Here is a 21,684-nt window from a genome sequence, read left to right on the forward strand (position 1 = left end):
GCATATATATGAAGAACCTTTACAAAATTCCATTGAGTGCAGGTGCTGAGGTAGGGGACAACAGTGAGCTGCATTCAAGGGCCATGGGATCCCACCTGGCACTATGGTGAACTCTTCACTGATCTCTTTTTCAGGAAATCAGAGAGATGGTGGCTCCTGTATTAAAAAGCTTCCAAGCTGAGGTAAGACCCATGGCCCATGGCATATCCCAAACCCAGCTCCCCCTGTCCCACCTGGAGTTGCCAGAGGAGGCCAAAACCTCTGGAAGTTTTGGAATAACGTCTCTACCCCATTCCCTCTAGATCACTCAGTGGTGTTGTGATAAGAGTGGAACCTCTGTTGAGTTTGATGGGATGCCAGTGTCAATCCCAAAAAATCTCCCTCTTCCTAGGGAAGTGTACACGAGGAAGGCAGGCTGTGTGGTCCCATGACAAACCTCTGGAGGGAACGCAAGTCAAATGGGGTGGCAATCTCCCTGACATTGCCCCGCCTTACACGGCTCTGCTACATGTAATATCCATGACCTTGAACAAACCACCTCACTTTCCAGGCTGGTTCTTCATTTTTGGAGGTTTGTACTCAGTCACCTTTGCCCTCCCCTGGCATTCTGCTCTGCTTTGATTCTCTAAGGCAGTCTTGCAGATAAGTCCAAATATTTACCAGCCTGTCCTGAAATTCTCTCTACCATCCCACCCTCTGAGTATTAAGTCAGCGTTGTTCACATTCTTTCCTGCCTACCCATCAGTACCTAGTTCCTTTGGCAGCAGCTGAGCATCCTCAGCCAGTTCCTCTTGCCTTCCTGGAGCCCTGGAATAAGGCTGGGCCTCCCACATTTCTTCTCTTAACTTGACTTTGTGACCAGGATTCTGAAAATGTCCACTTGTCTGGCTGGCCCAGGAAATAGGCTAAGAAAATAATGGCATTACACCGAGGCAGGGGAGGCCATTTCTCACATGTTCCATCCTCTCGGGCTCTTCTCGGTCTTCCCTGGATTCAAACAGGACCCTGGAGGGATTGGCCCTTCTCCAACCTGCCCTCAGAGATGTGTGTGTGTGTGTGTGTGTGTGTGTGTGTGTGTGTGTGTGTGTGGTTATTTTTTAATATCTTTTTTTATTGATTTCAGAGAGGAAGAGAGCGGGAGAAAGAGATAGAAACATAAATGATGAGAGAGAATCATTGATTGGCTGCCTCCTGCATGCCCCACACTGGGGATCAAGCCCACAGCCCAGGCATATGCCTTTGACTTGGATCAAACTTGGGACCCTTCAATCCCCAGACTGATGCTTTACCCACTGAGCCAAGCCAGCTAGGGCCAGAGATGCGTGTTAAGTCTGTCATCACCAAGTGCCACATTACTTTAAATCTGTCTCTTTGGACCTGCATAAGCTCATAAGGCAATATTAAAGTAAACAATAACTGCATTTACACAAATGTCTCTGATTTCCATATTTTTCATCCCTTCATTTTATTACTGAGTAGATTGATGTGCTTATTTATTTATAGGGCTATTCAGTATTGATTCATTTGGTTGTGAGGTGCCTGAGCTGGAAGGGGGGAAAAACAACAACAAAAATAGACAGACTAATAATGTTGGAGATGTGTTGTCATGGCTTTGTGTTTTTAAGAAAGAGGTCCCCATCTGCCAACTCCTGGTTCCATGAGGGGCACTCAGCACACAAGCCTCTCAGGCAGCTGAGCCCTCTGCTCAGCCCGAAGACAGGCATTGGGCTTTGTGTATAGAGCACCACTTTTTTGGCTGTTCCATTGCTTGGGTTGGAGCTTCTCCGAGCCACTTAGAGCCTCAGTTTCCCTGTTTTGGGTATAAAGATATTATAGATTTTTCCATGTTGTTTTGAGAATGACTGAGATATAATGCAGGAAAAGGTTTTAATGTAATGGCTGCCACATAGAGAGCTGCTAGGGAGTGAAGAGCACAGACTCCAGAGTTAACCTGGGTTTGAATCCTGCCTCTGACCGTTACTAGCTGTTTGATATATGCAACTTACTTGATCTCTCTGCGCTTCTGTTTCAAAATCTGTAAAATTAGGTAATAATTATACCTACTTCATAAGGTTGTGATTGAGGAAGAACGAAGTTAATATCCATGGAGTGCTTTGAACATTTCCTTGAATAGTAGAAGTCTTGGTTGTTTTATTATTCCTATTATCAGTGACCTCTATTATAGGTTTATTTAACCTTTACTATACCAGGGCTGAAATCTGCCTCTTTCTTAGGTGCTCAAGGCTTTTTATCCAAGAGAGGGAACTTTTCTGTCTCGGTAGGAAATAGGCATGACTTATGTCATCTTTTCAATAGGAGAAAGAGTTAAACAGGTTTAGTTTGTGATGCAGAGAAGATTCAAGTGCAGGGTGATGGGAAGCCAATAGGACTTAGATAGGACTGGCTTGGTTCTCAGCCCTGCTGTTTACACAAACCGTGTGGCCTGAGGGAAGTTTCTTAACCTCTCTGGGCTATAGCTTTCCTTCTTTGGCAAATGTGGCTAACAGTAAGGATTTAAAGAACTAAGTAAAAGCGGTTGACAGGTGTCTGGCACACAGTTGGTATCAGTGTTGGGGGAGACAAAGTCTTTGTGGGACTAAAAGGAGAAGCAAAACTGAATAGACACTGTTGTAATAGCTAGAGGGTTTCAAAGAAATTCATTAATTTTCTTAAGATGGCTTTGCATTGTCCCTTTAATGTACCCAAAAGACTACGTTTGTCTGGAGTTTTATTCCCGAAACCCCTACTTTCCTCATGATTTATTGACTAATCCATTGGGGCAGCCATGTCCCTCCCATGGCCTCGAGAAAGGCTGCCAAAGAAAGGTGTTAATAAAAAGCATCTTCTTCATCCAGAACAAACTATACACACACACAAGCCGTCTATAATCCAAATTTGATTTTCATTTTAATTTTTTAATGAGGGTTCATCCTTTATGCCTTTTCCCTCTCACCAGGCTCTGGGCTCAGAGCAGAGGATTCCCAAGTGGGCATTAATCACCTCCCAGGAATATTTCCCAAGGCAAACACCTTCCCTACTCACATAAACCAGCCCATAAAACCGGGCTGAAAATCATACCGTCATTCCCTCTTCCCCAGCGCCGGCCCCTTGTTGAAATATAACATGTTCAAGTTCATCCCTTAATTTCACTCTACCGGCCATGGTGTGTAGAGAATCTGGGTATCCTCTTTATCTTTTCATTCTATATACTAGTGCAGGTCTTTTTCTTTTTCTTTTTTTCTTTCTTTTTTTTTTCTTCTAATCTGTGTGTGTGCTGGTGGGAGGGAGGCGGAGAGGAAGTGAATTTGCCCTGCTGTGAATCAAGGAAGCTTTTCTCTTCCGCCTTGATTGCTTAAAGGCCAGCCTTGATTCCCCCTGCTCAGGAAACAAAGACAGCCAGAGAAGGTGGCTTAATGGAGACAGCTTGAAATGGCCAAAGTTTGAATATCCTTGCTTGCAGAGAAAAGAGCAAGACGAAAGCCCCGCTAATTACAAAAGTTGCTTTATGAAAGATAATTCAAAGCAATAATTTAGCAAACATAATCAAGTCGCACAGATGGGGTTGTTGATGGATGGATTGCAACACGCAATTAGCAGTTCTCGCAGTTACATATCATTAACCCTCCGAGCACAAAAATTATTTTCTCATTATTAGTTGAAAAGGTAAAATTAAGCTGACTAGACAGTAAAGGAACAAACTACAATTAATTACCTTCATTTATTACAGTCATTATTTTAAACTTATTTTTACTTGGAGAGAGAGATGAAAACATCTAAATTAAAAGTTTTGTTATGCTAAACCAGAGGTGAAACTTTGCTGAGCAGTGCGTGTGATGGCCCAGCCAGGAACATGGCAGGGCCACTGCTAGGGGATTTTTTTCTGCTTCCTTCTTTTTGTACCATGAAGGCGGTGCCGTTTTCATAATAGCAGACCCTTTGGCTTGAATTGGAACAGATACCTTCACCTGCGCCTGATTGAAATAGCAGTTTGGGAGCCAAGGGGGCTGACAGGGCCTCTGACCCCAGGGGAGGCAGGAGAGCATAGTGGTCAGACACCAGTGTCTGAGTCCCATCCTAACAATGCTTGAGGACCTGAGAGGAATTAATCTGGCAAAGAGACAGTGAGTACAAGGAGAGATTCCAGGCAGGGAGCGGGGAAGCTCTCCCTGACCACCCCCAAAGTTCTGGTCAGGTTTGGACGCGCCGTCACCCCCCACCACTCGCCACCACCCCCCTGGAATCTGACTTTCGAAGATGACTGAGAGGACACTATACCCCTCACACCTCCCACTTAAACCTCCACTCCTCCACCCAAGCCTCTCTCTGTTCACTGCACACATCCAGTATCCAGAGCCTGAAGTCATCAACTCCTTCCCCGACCATCTTTCCTAGCCCCAGACACTGAGGACTCCCTGCTTTCCCTCCCAGGCAGCTGTGGTTGAGAAAGAGAGTCCTAACCTAGAACAAGATCCCCAAAGGATCAGTTTGTGTCCATGCAGTCGAGCTGCCAGAGAAGGGCATGGAGGGCATCCTCACAGCCCAGATTACCTGTGACGGGCATGTCCCTCCCTACCCAGCCCCTGAGTGCCCCACCTAGCCATGCATGCTCCTAATTTGGTCCCTGTGTCTCCTCCTGTTCTGCATCTGCCTGCAGGATTCCTGCCTGCCCTTCCTTTTGAGCTGCAATTTAATTACAGGGCCTTTGGTTTTTTTGTGGGTTTTTTTGCCTTTTTAACATTATTTGCTTTTTGATGTCATAATTCTCTCGCTCCCCAAACTACCTTTCTCTGGTGCTCCCAGCACTGGCATGACCATTCCTTAGCAGTGGCCACAAGGCCACAGTAGACGTTAGACATGTGCAGTCTTGGCAGCCTGCAAGGGGGGAGCAGTGGCTCACTGACCAACATGACCACCTGGGGAGGTGAGCGGTGGGTAAATATGGGGTCTGAAGCCACTTTGGCACAGGCTTGCGTCCTAGCTCATCCACTTCCCAGGTGTGTGAACCTGGGCAAGACCCTCTGGGTCTCAGTTTCCTCGGCTTCCCCCCACTCTTTTTTTCTTTTTTTTAAAGTTTAATTGGCATGCAGCGTTATATTAGTTTCAGGTATACAACAGAATGACTCAATATTTATATATATTTCAAGATGATCACCACAGTAAGCCTAGTTAATATCTTTGTCAACTAAAAAAAAAAAACACAAATAAAAATCATCCTTGTCAACTTTAAATGGAGATGTTAATATATAGTATCCACCTCGTAGGGTCGGTGTGAGACTTAAAGGAGTCCATACGGAAAAACCCCAAGAACAGAGCCCAGCGTCTAGTGAGCACACCTTGAACTTTAGGCAGCATTCCTAGCAGGCCAGCTGCAGTTCGCCTCATCACATTGATTTCCTCCCAAAAGCCCCATGAGGAGCTTCTGCTCTCATCCATTCCTCAGGTGAGGAACTGAGGCTCACCACGCTGCACATGGTGGTGAGTGCTAACCCAGCAGGGCCCCAGCCGCCATATTTATGGAGCATTTAGCCAGGCCTCTTATGCATTACCACCTCTCAGCAACTTGGTGAGGGAGATGCTGCTGGTACCTTACCGAGGTAAAGTCACTTTCTAAGCTCCTACAGCTCTTCTGCAGAGGAGATGGTGGGGAACCTCCGCCTGGAGGGCTGACTAGAGCCCCTTGAGGGATCTGGGGGTGCAGGAAGAGCTAAGGATGTAGATTCTAGATTGAGAGGCCTAAATTGGACACTTGCAGGTGGTTAGGACTGGGGAGGACCTCATTGCTCAGCCAGGCCCCTGCCTTTCAGATGTGTCTTTGCTGAGCTTTATCAGGCAGAATCTTCCAGGGAAGCCCAATGCATCCAGAGAGCTTGGATTCGAACCCCAGGTCTGCGCACCCAGCCCAGGCCTTGGCGTTTATAGTAAATGCTCAGTGAATAGGGTTTTGTTTGCAGCTTAAGTCATGTGCAGTGAGAAGGACTTCTGTTCCTCCTCACTGCCTCTGGCAACCCATGTAGCACACACCCCTTACACATCTTTTTTGATAACTTAATGTTGATAGTACAGGTCTCCTTGGCTCCCATAACTGAGGCTTGCCCCTCAGGCTTTACCTTGCCCAGCTTGGGGTAAAACTTATAATGAGCTGAACATCCTTCTGAATTTAATATTAAGAACCCACCAAAGCATCATTGAACCTGTCATGCCATATTACAACCAAATTAAGAAGCAGCGGCAGTCCTCTTTCATTCAGTATCATATGCCTTATAAAGTAAATTATTAATGCTTTTCCCTCAGTTAAGCAGTTATTTGCAGTTGTTCCGGGTATTTCTCATTAGAAATAACATCATCTAAAGAACGATATTGATTGATTTTTTTAATCTTGGAATCATGGACGTGAAGCACATATTTATATGACATTCCCTTTAACTAGAATTCTCATGCTTTATTTTTATATTATTGATCTTTTTGACACGAATTGCTTTTTGGCCTTGTGCGAACGTTGTAAGCTTTCTGCCTGCAGAGGAATGGGCCGAGCTGGGAAGAGTGATCGTTCCGGCAGTGTGGTGGTAACATTCCTGCACATTTAACAACAATTAGTCTGTGCTGACGCCATGGTCGGCTTTCGGTATGAAAATTTACAAGCCTTTTAATGGACTGCATTATGGAAGGCCATGTGGGGCCAGTCGGTGGGGAGATGAGGCTGCAGGGAGCACATCCATCTCGTGCTACTGTTGGCCAAGCGTCTTTTATCACTTATGTCTGTCTGGGTGGGAGAGAGGGGGACAAAAGCTAGTGCAGCAGCCATGCCTGTATCGTGGGACATGTGGCCATTCACACAGTCGCTCATGCATTCATTCATTTATAGATGTCTATCGAGCACCGACTCTGTGCCAGGCATGGTGCCAGGTGGCAGGGCTAGGTGATAAGCATTATTAATGTGTTTGAGACATAGTTGAGCACCTGCTGTGTGCCAGAAACTATGCTAGGCATTAAATGTAAGAGGGTGAACACAGCCACTCACTCATCGGGCACCTGTGGTAGAGTGGAAGTGACATAATAAGCCTGGAGTCACACAGACCTTGCGTCATATCCCAGCTCTGTCCTTTGCCAGGGTTTTCAGAAAGCCCGGTTTCCCTGGATGAGGAATGGGGATGGTAACAATCCCTATTCCCTGCAAGGATTCACACAGGTAAAGAGCTTGATGTTGTGCAAATGTAGGATCATGATTATTTAGTGTTGTCATCCCTTCCCTTTCAACCAGCTCCCCTAGAACACACATGCACACCCCTGCCTCCCTTCTCAGTTCCACTGAGACCTTCACTCTACAGCAGACATTTATTTGGCAACTGTTGTATACCAGGACGAGTGTCAGTCTCCAGGAATGTGGCAGTGAGCAGTCCCAGATACTGTTCCTGTAATCCTGGCACTCACAGCCTAGTGGACACACACACCCCTCGGTGACATTGTCAGTGGCAGTTCTGATTTAATTTCAGTGGCAAGGTTGTGGGATGAGAGAGATTAAGCCAGCCCACATATCTCGGGAACTATTTCTTGAGCCCCTACTATGTGCAGACCCTGTGCATGGCCCTGAGGATGCAACAGGGAGCAGGACAGACATGGCCCTATCCCTGAGAAGCCCACAGTATAACAAGGGACCGGCACATAAATTTGAAAAGCAGTATAGTGCAGTTGTTAGGAGCACAGTTCTGAAGCCAGACTGTCTGGGTCCAAAATCCCAGCTTTGCTACTGAGGCAAGTTATTTTTCTCTGTGTGCCTTGATTTGTTTATACTATGTAAAATGGGACTCATAATACCCCTTACCTTATAAGGTAAATGTGAGGATTAAGTGAAATAATAGAGCTAAGAGCTTAAAACCATGTCTGATGCAAAGAAAGTTAGGTAAGTGTCAAGGCTATGTATGATTATACTGATCATTATGATAATGAAGTTATCCCACGGTATTTTTAAAGTATGGATGTGCTGAATGCTGTCAAGGCAAATGCAGTTGCACCCAGAAAGACCTACTCTTGCCTCCCTTTGAGCTAGATCAGAGGCAGAAGGTTAGACTTTGTGACCCCCTTTGTCATTGTCAGGGTGGGGAGCCTGAAATACCATCCCCAAATGTAGGTACTGGAGAAGGAGCCTTCTTGGATGTGTGTGTCCTCTGTGAGGTGTGTCCTAAAAGAAGCCTCCGTCATTCAGTGTCACAGTCAAACCCTCCCCATGTCCTGAGAGGCAGGGGTGAGGCCCAGAGAGGGTGAGAAATCCACCGAGGGTCACATGGCAGAAGGAAGGGCCCAGATGCTGTTCAGGCTCATGTAATCCCCAGACCCAGATCAGGCAGCTGGTAAAGGAGCTGCATTTGGAGCCTTGGAAAGCTAGGTTCAAGGCCCACCACACTCCCTAGCCGTGTGACCTTAGGCAAGTCACTTCACCTCCATCCTCGGTCTCCTGCCCTGAAAAATGGGTTCTTATAACACCTACCTTGTTTATCCCAGAGTCATGGGTGTGGGGAGCCCATGCTGAAAGGAATTGCAAACTAAAGTGGGGCTCAAAGGTAAGTTCAAAAATGTGATTCATGGGCCAGCAATATCTGCATCTCAGTTTAGTAGAAATGCAACTTTGTCCCCTCTCCCCTCACTCCCCAGAACTCCTGAATTAGATCTGCAGTTTAACAAGGTCCCCAGCGATTGGGTGATTTGTGTTCACCTTAAGATTTGAGCCACTCTACCTTAGACAAGCCTGCTGGCTTTCAGCCCTGACTGCCCAGTGGAACTCCTGAGGGCTTTTAAAAAATACTGAGGCTTGGTCCTACCCCAGTGTCTGACATTCATATATACACTGAGTGGCCAGATTATTATGATCTCTGAATGCATAATAATCTGGCCACTCAGTGTGTGTGTGTGTGTGTGTGTGTGTGTGTGTGTGTGTGTGTATTTCAGAGAGGAAGGGAGAAAAAGAGAGAGATAGAAACATCAATGAGTAGAGAGAATCATTGATTGGCTGCTCCTGCATGCCCCCTACTGGGGATCAAGCCCACAACCCAGGCATGTGCCCTTGACCAGAACCATACCTGAGACCCTTCACTCTGTAGACCGATGCTCTGTCCACTGAACCACACCAGCTAGGGCAAGTGTCTGACATGCTTAGTCTGGTGTGAGGCTTAGGCATTAGGATTTTAAAAGCTTCTCCTGGTGTTTTTAATAGTTGAGACCCTCTGCCCTGGAAGCTCACCATCTAGTGGAGGAGATAGACATATGGACATGTTGAACAACTGGCTGGAGGAGCCAGAGGAAAATATGGTGGATCTCATGAGAGGTTCTCAAAGGCCAGACCTGGAAATGGTCACATTCCTTTGGCCAGAACTCAATTGCAAGGCCATGTCCAGTTTCAGGGGAGACTGGGAATATAGCCTAACATTGTGTGCCCAAGAGGGGAATTAACTAGAGTTATTCAAGTTCATAACTCTGTCTGCTGCACTGTGGACTCCCTGATGGATGCAGCACCTACCTCATTACCTATTAGGGACAGAGCTGAAAACAGACCCTTTTACACAGTAGGATGAGTACAATAGGGCAAGTGAACAGGAGATGGAATTCAAGGGGCCTGCCAAGTCCAGGATGCAGCAAAACAAGAGCAAGGGAGGATTTTAACAATTTAGCAGATGCTCCTAGCTCCTACTGTGTGCTGGACTGGCTAAGAGAAAATACTATTATAGTTCTGTCCGAAAAGGAGGCTAAGCCAATCATTGGAAACCCACACCGACTGAGAAATAGGAGAAAATGTCCCGGGTATGCCAAGATCAGGGAAGACTCTCTGGTGGAGTTAATCCCAGCTCAGATTAGGAAGACTTGAGCAGGATGGAACATGGAGAGTGGGGTGTGGTGATAAGAGTACAGGCCTTGGTGTCAGGCACACCTGGGTTTGAGCTCCTGTTTGATTAATAGCTGAGGGGGACCTTGGGCATGTCACTTCCCTCTTTCTGAACCTCAGTTTCCTCATCAATAAAATGGTACCTAGTGTACAGGTTTTTCATGAGGATTAAATGACATGGTCATGTATGTGGAGTGCTCAGCCCAATGCATAGCACATAGAAAGCTTAAAATGAAGAATAATTACTCTTCAATAGCTGTTTTGTGAGTGATGCCAGTAAATCTATCTGGAGCTACCACATGTGGGAGTTTGGAGAGAGGACAAGGCCAGGAAACACAGTTGGGCAGGAAAGAGGGCCCTTGAATGCCAAGTTAAGTCTGCACTTTGTGGATGGAGGATGTGCCACAGTCGTTTTTTGTTTTTTTTTAATAAATGAGGACAGTATGACAAAAGCTTGTTCTAGAAAGAGCCCTGTGGAGCTATGTGGGTGGAACGGGGGTTGACTCAGGAGTTGGGATTTGGAGCAGTTGAGATATGCAGCAGTAGTGCTGTCCTGGCCTGAGGAGTGCCAGAGAAGGAGCGCTTTGTAGACCATTATGTTCCCAGGTCGCTCAGGGTGCCTGAGACGCAATAGGTGCTGAATAAATATTTATTAAATGAATGTTGACATAGTAATCTTGGCAAACATTGCTGTGGCTCTTGCTGTGCTCCAGGCAGCATTCTAAGTACTTTATAGGTATCAGCTCATTAATCCCCATGACCACCCTAGAAGGTAAATATTGTTATGATCAACATTACAAATGAGAAGAATGAAGCACAGAGAGGTTAGGTAATTTGCCCTAGGTCACACAGCTACTAAGTGGCAGAGACAAGATTTACGTAAACCCAGGCAGTCTGGCTCCAGATTCCTTGCCCTTAACCATTACTTACTAAGTGCCCTATGTTGCATATGAATTTGACAAGAATTCCACCACTTCCAGAAAAGTGGCTTTATTTAAGTGCAGATGCTCAAGCACAGAAATGCTCAGACACTGAACAAGGTCACAGCCGGTTAGTGGCAGAACACCTCTTCATTCCAGGCTTTCCTGCTTACTACTACACCTGTGTCCACGGGGAAAGGACACTTAGACAATTTAACTAGTCAGTTACAATATTTTTCTCTTGCAATGTTTAAAAGAAAAAAAGTTGGCTTGCTAAGGTATAATCATGGCTCAGAGGCCAACCTGACATTAGTTATTAATTAGGCCATTATGCATTCCACAGTGATAATTGCTTTGCTGCAAAGTCACCAAGCATGAAACGGACCCAGCACAGAAATGCAATCTATCAATCTGAGAAGTCGCAGCCCAGTTGTGTTCTTTCACCTTGAATCAGGTGTATGCTGTAGTGGGAAACAAAAAGAAATTAATGAAACATCGATAGTCAATAGCAAGGAGAACACTTCCCAATCCCACCCCAGAACTATCACGTGCCTGGGTGCAGGGATGGTGGTTAAGCAAAGTTTATCAGCAAAAATGGCCGTTTCTCTTTGATCTAGCCAGTGGAAACTTGTTCATCTTTCCCTTTTTCCCCCCTCATCTTGTTATTTAGGGGGAGAGGGAACAAGCCATCTCTCTGCCATCTGTTTGCCTTGCCTGTTGCTTTTTGCAATGAGTGGGGGCCGGGGAATAGCAACTGCCTGTGCTGCCCAGGCTGTTAGGAGCAATGCAGCACCCCTGTGTGTTTTCTGTCCTGCTAGGTTCTGTCTCTGACTTTGGTGGGGGAAGGAAGGAGACCCCAACCCCACCATTAGCCACCAAGTGGGAGGTATCAGTTCCAAAGGCAGCTGGAGGTTCATCATTATAAAAATCCTTGGGTGCAAGAAACAAAAATCCACCCAAGCTAGCAAACACAAGAATTTATTATAATACTAGAGGCCCGGTGCATGAATTTGTGCACATTGAAAGGAAATTAATTAGAAGAAATATTTTAATATCACTATTCACCCTTTCTCTATAATTGAAGTGTCAACCAAATTCACTATCAACAATGACAGATTGAAGCACACACATGCAATTGGCGCCAGCCCTCCTGGGTTCTGGGCTGTTCTGGCTCCTTGCCCCACCCTCTGGGAAGCCCAGCTGCACTTTTTCAGCATCTCATGCAGTTTCAGGACTGAGCTGTGCTCCTGAGCTTGGGGTCAAATCTCAGTCTCACTGCTAGCTCTGTGACCTGGGGCAAGTCACCTCACCTCAGCTGAGATTTTGCTGATTGCATCCCGTGGCATGGTTTACCTTGCTCCTTTGTCCCTTGTATTTCCTAGACATTGGCAGTTGGGCCTAGAGGCTTGAGCACGTGCAGGTTCAATGTTTTTGAAAGTCACTCAAAGGTGGGCTGGGCATGTCCATGACAAGGTATATAATGTACCTCTCAGTCAATTCCAAGGTGGGGTGGAGGTCAGCTGGGAGCAGGGGCCAGCCTGATCATTGAGAAACCAGGTATGGCAGCCTGGGGACACCTAAACCCCCAGCCACAGCCTGTCAGGAAACCTCATCCAGTGTGTTCTGATAGTTAACATTCATCATTAATAATGGAAGCAGAAACCAAGAGACTTTATAGCTGTGCAAGGTAATTAAAATACTTACATGAATCTACTCACACTTGACTATTTCCACGTTTCTTACCAAACATATGCCTCTCCCTCATGTGCTGCCATCCCAGGCCCTCACCTGGGAGAATGTGGGTGGAGACTTCACAAGGACTGCCTGTCTCTGTGAAACAGCAAAGAAAATGGGGTTCCCCACCAAGCCCCCTTCCTTTTTTTTTTTTTTTTTTTTTTTTTGTTGATGCTATTGTTATGCAGGGATGTGAGCCCACTGTGTCCACGTTTTCCAGTACTTTTGGACAGGCTGGAAAGCTCAATTTTTATATAAAATCTGATTTTAAATGTTGGCTCAAAAATGGACATTTTTTAACCTAGAAAACAATGATGTGCATGTGAGGTCTTGGACCATAGGCCCAACATTTGCAACATTGGATGTAGAGGGAGGGACAGTGAGTGTTGTCGGATACACCAGGCCTTTGCTCACCCCCACCTTGGCACACACCACCCGCTCTTCCTTTTGTCAGTCAGCCACTTTCTCATCCTTTGAGAGCGAGTGCCACCTCCTCCTTGAATCCATCCTCTAGCCTGTGCCCTGGGGGATAAACCATTCTTTCATTATCCCTCCTCAAATGCTGCTCGCCTTCTGCCCTTTTCCTTGGTCTCTCTTGCTCTGTTTCTTTCTTCCTTCCCTTTCCCTTTCTTTCTTTTTTTCTTTCTTTCTTTCTTTCTTGTTTTTTTTTTTAATTGATTTTAGAGAGAGAGGAGGGGCATGCATGAGAAACACAATTTGTTGTTCCACTTATTTATGCATTCATTGGTTGCTTCTTGCACCAGTATGTGCCCTGACCAGGGGTTGAACCTGCAAACCTTAGCATGGTTTAGTCACCTCAGCATAGTGCTTTGTACATTGAAGGTGATAACAATTAGTAATAGTAAAATCAACATCTATTAAATGTCTGTTTGCCAGGCTGTGTGCTAAGCAATTTTTATGCGTATCACTTTTAATCTTTATCATTTCACTTTTCATCTTCATCATAATCCTCAGAGGTGGAAACAAAGGCTCAGAGAAGGCCAGTGGCTGCCCAGGACCACAAAGGAGTGGGGGTACTGGGAATGGAAACCAGGTCCCTCGACCCTGGAGCCCAACTCAGGTAGCTGAGCCCATAACCGATAGCCACGGCTGGGAAGTTAGAGGTAGAGTGATGCCCAAGTGTCTGTCTGAGCCTCACTCCACAGAGACGTCCAGAAAGAACACTGCTATTTTTAAAAACCTGGGCATGGTGGTGCTTGCATGACATTTGGGTGGCCGCCTCTCCATAAAGGGCACGCATGCTCTTTTAACTTTACTCTTCTGGGCTGGCATTTTGGAGAACTTAGGGGGTGCCTCAAGATGGGAGCCTGCAGCCACCTGGGACCCCTGCAGCCCTCCCTCCGGGGGAAAGACACCACAGCACGTGGTCAATGAACACAGGGCAGCAAGAGCTCAGACGCCAGCTCAGAGCCGCCTGACCGGCTCCGGGAGCAGCAGGTGTCGTGTGGGCCCAGCACACAGACCCCTGGCCTGCCCTGTGTTTCAAGGGTGCTTGGTTCCGGGGCAGAATGAGATTTGTGGCATCGCTCATTTTCTGCCCACATTCCACACTCGTAGTCCAGGCTTCTACCTCTCACATCCCCCTTGAATAACACTGACACTCATAGAATCCTTTGCACAAAAATCCCAAGAATCTTTTATGTCTTGTCCAACCGCCTGTCATACTTAACAGTGAACAAAGCATATATTTTAACTGTTAGTGTCTGACACCCAAGCTAGGTCTTTGTGTCCCTACTCGCTAGACCAGTGGTTCTCAACCTTTCTAATGCCACGGCCCTTTAACACAGTTTCTTCGTAACTTCATAACTGTAATTTTGCTACTGTTATGAATCATAATGTAAAATATCTGTGTTTTCCAATGATCTTAGGCGACCCTGCTAGCGGTTCTCAACCTGTTGTCATGACCCACAGGTTGAGAACCGCTGCCCTAGATGGAGAAACTGATGCACAGAATGGTCAAGAAAGGGATATTCATTCATTCTCCCCATGCACATCCATGAAGTGCTGGCCAGGTAGACACTGTGTCAGCTGCTTCACCCTCTAATTTGATTCTTCAGTAGCTCTTCATTGAGCCCATTTTACAGTTGAGAAAGCTGAGGGTTTGAAGGCTCGGCAAGTTACCCAAAGTCACACAGCCAGGGATGCAGATTTCAGAACTATCACTCGGACCTGACTCCAAAGCCCTGGGGCTTTCCAGCCCTTCCTTGAATCCCCAGCAGCATGTGTTCCTGAGTCTCCTCATGCCCTCACTGACTCACCCTTTCCTCCAGGACCCACCTTCCTTGCTCCCCAACTCCCATCAGAACGCCAAGCCCTGCTGGGTCTTTCTCAGCTTTGCCTACAATTTTTCATCACCCAGGTTGGTACAGAATTATTCAGATGCTCTAAATCGCTCCTTTTTTCCAAGCCCAGATGGATTGAGTTTGTAGGGTCTAACCAATCTGTATTTTGGATGGCGATCGTGTTGGAAATGCAGTTTGCCAGCCACGCGGGGCCTGGAAGCAGGAAGTAAGACCAGTTCAAGACACCCTCTCATCACTCCTGGTTTTCATTCAGCCCATGAAATCACTACTTGAAGGAAGGAACGTGTAGGGGGCTGGTAGGACTCAAGAAGAGTGTGGGGAAAACAAAGCCGGGGGAAAGGGTATCGGTGTAGGCCATACCCACACCTGAACTTCAGGTGCGTGGGGAGCCTGGGGTGAATGGCCGACCCCCACCTGTCTCAACAGGAGGCTGCACTGGGCTCCAGGTGGGTGTCAGTGGATGTGGGCTCAGAATGGCCAGATCTTCTGATTTTCTAAGAGAAGCCAGTAACTTGGATCTCTTCTGGTTTTTAAATGTTGGCTCAATATATATGCACATATTTTCATGCTCACTGTTTTATGGAGGTATAAATTTACATACGGCAAAATGTGCAAATCTTAAGCATGTAACTTGATGAATTTTAATGGCTCAAATATTTTTAAAACACTAGGAGGTCCAAGAAAATATGTCCATGGGGTGCATCTGGCCCTGGACCCATCATTATGACCCCAGATTAACTCACTATATAACACATGAGCAAGATGGGATGCACATACAGGACAGTATCCCATGGGAAGCGGTCAGCTTTTGGTCACAACCCAGCGATAATCTCAATTTCGTTAAGGGCACAGGTTCTGGAGCCCAGGGGATGAATACTAGCTCGGTCACTTGCTGTGTGACTTTGGGCAAATTAACTCACCTCTCTGATGTCTTGTTTTTCTCAACTGGTAAAATGGGGAAGCTAATGATACCGATCTTACAGGCTGTTGTATGGATTCAGTGAGTTAATGTGATAAGTGCTTAGAGCAGTGCCTGACACAGTAACTGCTTTGTACATGCTCACTACTGTCTTTATTTTTTTTTAATTAATAGACTATTATTAGAGCTATCAAATTTAGAGACAATTTGATCAGAAAGTATAGAGCCCCCCCAACACTCCCTCTTTCTTCCTCCCACCACTCTATTAACATCTTGCATTATGGTACATTTGTTAGAGTTGCTAAGCCAATATTGATACATTGTTATTAACAAAAGCCTGTCATTTACATGAGGGGTCACTCCTTGTATTATACATTCTGTGAGTTTTGACAAATGCATACATGTACCCACCATCACGCGGTATCATTCATAATTGGTTTCACTGTTGTTTTAAACCAGGAATCTTTGAGTTCTTCTGCAGAGAAAAAACTGGCAGCGGCGTATGAGGAACTTCAGGTGGGCAAGTGGGAGCCCCCTTTCCTCACTCTCCCAGTCAGGACAGCACAGCATATTCAGACACAAGAAGAGGACACTTTAGGGGTGAACCTGAGTCAGTTCTAATTTTCCCAAAATAGAAGCTACTCTCCCACTTCAGATGGGGAGCCACAGATTCCCTGCCTCACTGCTGGCTGAGACCAGAGACCCCGTTCACAACCTACCTCGGCCTCTCCCGGTGACTGTGAGCTGCTGTGTCAGACCCCGGGGCCTCTCAAACAAGGATCCTTCCTCCCTCAGGGCCACCCTCTCGGAGTGTGTGGAGGCTCGAATGCACTGATTCCTGTGAAAGGCCTTTGCGAATTATGAAAGGCTTTAGATTAAAATGGGAAGCTGTATGAATATGATCCATTTTTCAGAAAAACCAAGCTGTTGTCAAAGTGGGCCTGGCCTTCAGAGGCTGAGCCACAGGAAGTTGGTTGCATGCAGGCCTCCATGGCAATCGCCTGTGGCTTGTCCCTCTGGAGTAAGGTAGCCAGAAAGTCAGACACACAGCAAGAGCCCCCGGTGGCTGGAACAGCAAGTTCCAAGCTGGAGCCCCCATTCCTGGGTTGTCCCTGCTCTCAGAGCCTGCCGGCCAATGCCAGGCAGCTTGGAGCCATGGTCGTGGCATCAGCAGCCTCCAAAAAGGGGGACGTGGACACGGATGCCTCCACCGCCCATGAGAATTCATCTTAATCATCCGGTTTCATACACTGGCCACACCCTGGGCAGGACAGGAAACATAATTTCTGTCCTGCCCTCATGTATACAGCCTTGATAGCTTTTTAGCTCATTATATGAGCATATGGTTGATTTTTTTTTAAGGCAAAATTTATTTGTAAAGCACTAGAGAAAGCCTCCCTTCCCTTTTATGCCGGGAGCCCTCAGAAGAAAAGTGAAATTGTGTTTTTGCTGCTAAAAAAAGCCCTGGCTTATACAATTTTAACAATAGAAAAATGATCTTTGTGCTTCAGTGCATGGATGCTTAAAGGAAAACAGGCAGTCTGTTCAGGTGGCTGGTGAATTACAAATGAGTGGCTCGCCTTTGTTTTGAGTGACAAGCAATTTAAATGCAGTCTTACATGGAGGCCTGGAAATTCTTTTTCCCAGAAGAGAGCGAGCAAGAGGAAAAGAAAAAATAGAGGGGGGGAAAGTGGGGGAGTGGGGAGCTTCCTTTTGGAACGGAGAGATATTTGCCACTGAGCGGAGGTGAGAAGTTAGAACTTCATTTGATAATTATAAAATCAGTGGTTTGTGATTGGACGTAATTGATGATTATACTGCTGCTAATAGCAGGCCTGCCAGCCTGCGCTTGTGGGACATTTCATTTTTGCTCTGCTTCCAAGCCGTGAAAGCCAGCCCAGTGTGGGGTGCTGCTCACAAGATCTCAGGGAACCTGACATCAATGCATTTGGGGGCCTGTATTATGTTGGATAAAACGTGTTCATTAATGCCACATTTGAAAACACTTTGTGCTGTGCCTTAGTTTCAGCCTGGGAATAATTACAAATATTAGAATAAAATTGCACGGAGTTTTTCTCCCCGGCCTCCTGGGCTCCCAACAGATCCACCCTCGGTCTGAGCCTGGGTGGGTCTGCTGGGAGGAGAGCATGAGGCACAGGGGAAAAAGGCCTTGCACTGTCTTTGATTAAACCTCAGTGGGGTGGGGATTGATGTGTGGGGAGGTGTGTGTCTGTCTGCCTGTCTGCTTGGGGAAATTAGAATCATTGCACAACCGGGCTGGAAGGGAACTCAAGCCCAGCACTTCACTTTACAGATGGGGAAACTAAGGCTCAGAAAGAGGTGTGACTTGCCTAGTGGTGAATAGGGATGTGAAACCCCAGCTGAATCCAGACCCGGGTCTGCTCACTCCAGGTCCAGCTTTTCCTGTTTCATAGCCTGCTTTTAGCTTTCTGGATGGAGACAAGTGCCCTGGACCTGTGGGCAGATCCTGGGCTTTATCCCCTCCCCACTAACCAGGGATCCTTCAGCTATCCCATCAGAGAGCTTGCAAGAGGCCTCCACAGAGCCTCCAAGATTGCAGCTTAGCTTGGGCTACTTGGAGGGATCCCGGGTTAGTGACTTGGTTTCCCTGAACCTCAGTTTCTTCCTCTGTAGAATGGGGCAGTAATGGTGCTCATGTCTTAGAGTTGTTGGGGAGATTCCGAAGATACAGCGCTGAGCACAGAATGAGGGCCCTGCTTCCGGAAGCTCTTTGTAAAGATCTTGCCATGGAGCAGTTCTCAGTAGCCAGTAGATGTCACCACTATCTCAGACAGTCGTCATGGAAGCCCACATTTACCTGGCTTAACCACCTGATAGACAAAAGCCAGGCAGCTAGAACAGGCTTTTGCCTCTTCTCTGGCTTACCCATTTCTGCACCTGTTATTTTCATACTTGGGGGGAACCAAACACATTTTCACCCTTCTATCACAGCAGGTGGTGTAAATGCCACTTGCTCCGTCAGACACTAAGCTATTTCTGATGGCGACCTTCTTGGTGTCTGTAGCTGGCCGCCACCTCCTCCTCCCCCACTTCTTCCTCCTCCTTCCCCAGATGGCCTTCAGAGATCTGCCTGTCACAAACCAAATCTGTCATTCTGAATACTTTTCTCCCACCCTTCTGCATGGTAGGACCCAGCCATGAGGCAGAAACACGTGGCCTTTTATTTGTGCCATGCTCACCTGTTCTGGGCACATGAGTGAAATGAATTCGAGCTACAGACCTTGGAAAAGACATACTATATGGTTGGAAGAAGAATTATCTGATTTATTATTAAAATTTTTGCTAACTTTCACGGGACTCTTTGCCACATGTTAGCACATTCCTTTCCAATAGCTTCTTAGGCAGAGGGAAATTTTTCTTCCCACCTGATGGATGAACAAGCTGAGGCCAGGTGATGCCTGATGACATTTAAGGCCGACCACTACTGGTAGATTGGGCTGTGAACCATCAGAACTGGCTTTCTGGAAACAGAAAAGGTCATTGCTCTAAAACAGGGCTGAACAAGTTAGGACATCCAAATGGCTACTGTCTCCAGGACTCATATTTACCATGGGAAGCTCTAAACTTGAACCAATTCAAAGTCAGGTTGTTTTCTGATTTTTGCTTTCGAAAATATTGTCCAGCTTTTTAGAGAACCTCTAAATGAGGGATCAGCAAACATTTTCTGCAAAGGGCCAGACAATAAATATTTTTAGCTTTGCAGTCAGATGTCTGTCACAACTATTGAACTCAGCCATTGTGCCATGAAAGCAACCAAAACATAAAAGAATGGCTGTCGCTGTGTTCCAATAAAACTTTATTTATACAAACAGAGGAAAGGCCATAGAGTGCCAACTCTTGATCTACACAAGTACTGTCCAATTTAAATATAAAGTAAGCCACATGTAATTTAAAATTCACTAATAGCTACACTTTTAAAAGTATAGAGAAATAGATGAATTTAATTTTAACAAAATATTTTAACCCATTATGTCCAAAATATCGTTTTCAACATAAAATCATTATAAAATTTATTGAGATACTATGTAATCCTTTTTACATTCCAAGACTTTGAAATTCCATATGTTACAGCTCATCTGAATTTGAAATAGTCACATTCAGGTGCTCAGTGGCCATTGTGCTAGTGGCTGCTGTATGGACAACACAGATCTAGTAGGGAGACCCACAAGAAGGCAGTCACATATAAACAATACAGTATTACAAAGAGGTAAGAGCCATGAACGAAAAATAGAGGGTGCTGTAGGCAGAGACAGGGAAACATTAAAGAAACCTTCTAGCATCCCCCCACACACACACACACACACACTCTTCCACCCAGGGTTCCTTTTTAGAAGTCCATGCAACATTTCAGTGCCTTTCCCCAAACCCCAGCCACCACACGTGCTCAGAGTGACAACTGTAAAATGAAGCATTCAGACTTTCCGCTGATCCTCTGATAGCTCCTCACGCAGGGATCAGGAGATGAATTGCTTCCATTTCTCATGGCTTTTCTTGGGCTCCGGGTGGGCAGCACAGAAGCCCTTGACCAGATACAGCCATTGATAACAGCATCCATGGGGCGAGGGAGGTTGGGGGAAAGGGAGTGTCCGAGTGACTGTCCCTGATGGCTGGGAGGGTTTTTCGATCCAGGAGAAAGGGCCAGCGTCTGGATTCAGAACGGTAATTTGAACCTCCAGACCTGTGTGACTCTTGCTCTACCATTTACTAACTGGGTAATCTTAGGCAAGTCACTTAACCTCCTTGAGCCTTGGTTTTCTCTTCTGTACAATGGAGATAATGACAGTGATTGGTATGTCTATGGGAAGAGATGATCACGAATAGTAAGAGCATATGGCATATATGAATATTACATTTATTGTTATTATTATTAGCCCATCAGGAATGCTTCCCAAAAAAAATCTGAATTACTTGCCCCCTCACATTACTCTGGAGGCCCCAGTGTTTGCATCACCTCCTCCCATGTTGTGGTTCCTTTTGGGTGTAGCTGTGTCTCCCACTTAGTTGTGATTCTCCAAAGCAGGAACTGTGTCTTGTTCATCTCAGCAAGAATAAAAATCTGCCCACACTTGGTGACTTCCCCTTCGCCTAGATTCTAGAACATTCTTTCTGTCCACCATCTTCCCCTTCTAAAAGAGACAGGTCCGATGTTCCACCCACCAAACTGGGTCAGCCTCCCCCACTTGCACATACTCAAGGCCTATTTGAAGCATTTAGCTCTTGTAATTAATTATCTGGGGAATCTGCTATAATGTCAGTCTCCCCAGTGGGAGTCCCATATGGGGGGGGCTTGAGTCAACCTCATTCATCACTGAGTTCTCAGCCCATAGTGCTCGGCACAGAGCAGTGCTCAAGAAATGTTCTCGTTTACTCTGGAATGCAAAAGATCAGAGACTCTTCTTGTAATAACAAGAGAGCTTAAGTAGTTTTTGTAACTGACTTTTTAAAAATCACTTGCTCAACATCCACCATACATTTCTCTCTACCCTCTTAAATAACGAATTCAACGTGGATCTTATAAATCCTTCAAGCTGTGCTGCCCAATAAAAATGCAGTGAGATCCACGGATATATTTTTATATTTTGCATTACCTATATTTTTAGGAAGTTAAAGAAAACAGGTAACATGAATAATAATAAGTAGGTTTTATTTAACCTATGATATCCAGAATGTTATCATTTCAACATGTAATCAGTATAAAAAATACCAATAAACTAGTAAATTCTGTTTTTTCATAGTAAGTCTTTAAAATCCAGTGTATATTTTGTACTCACAGCACATCTCGGTTTGGACTCATCACATATCAAGTGCTCAGTAGCCGCATGAGGCTTATGGCTGCCATTTTGGAAGCCTTAGAGGAGCCACTGTGGCCTTCTA

General features: G+C 45.9%; 1 protein-coding gene across 4 annotated transcripts in view; it reads left to right on the forward strand.

Moving 5' to 3' along the window:
• CUX2 (cut like homeobox 2) overlaps positions 1 to 21,684 on the forward strand; it is a 192,516-nt gene that overhangs the window by 126,753 nt on the left and 44,079 nt on the right. For 3 of the 4 annotated variants that reach the window (XM_036449271.2, XM_036449272.2, XM_045585598.1), the window contains exon 3: positions 135 to 182. The exons of the other annotated variant lie outside the window; for it this stretch is intronic. In XM_036449271.2, coding sequence (XP_036305164.1) covers positions 135 to 182 — 48 coding nt within the window. The remainder of the gene's footprint in view (positions 1 to 134; positions 183 to 21,684) is intronic. 4 annotated transcript variants of the gene reach the window in all.

This window comes from Pipistrellus kuhlii, unplaced genomic scaffold, assembly GCF_014108245.1.
Source record: "Pipistrellus kuhlii isolate mPipKuh1 unplaced genomic scaffold, mPipKuh1.p scaffold_m20_p_20, whole genome shotgun sequence".
NCBI lineage: Eukaryota > Metazoa > Chordata > Mammalia > Chiroptera > Vespertilionidae > Pipistrellus > Pipistrellus kuhlii.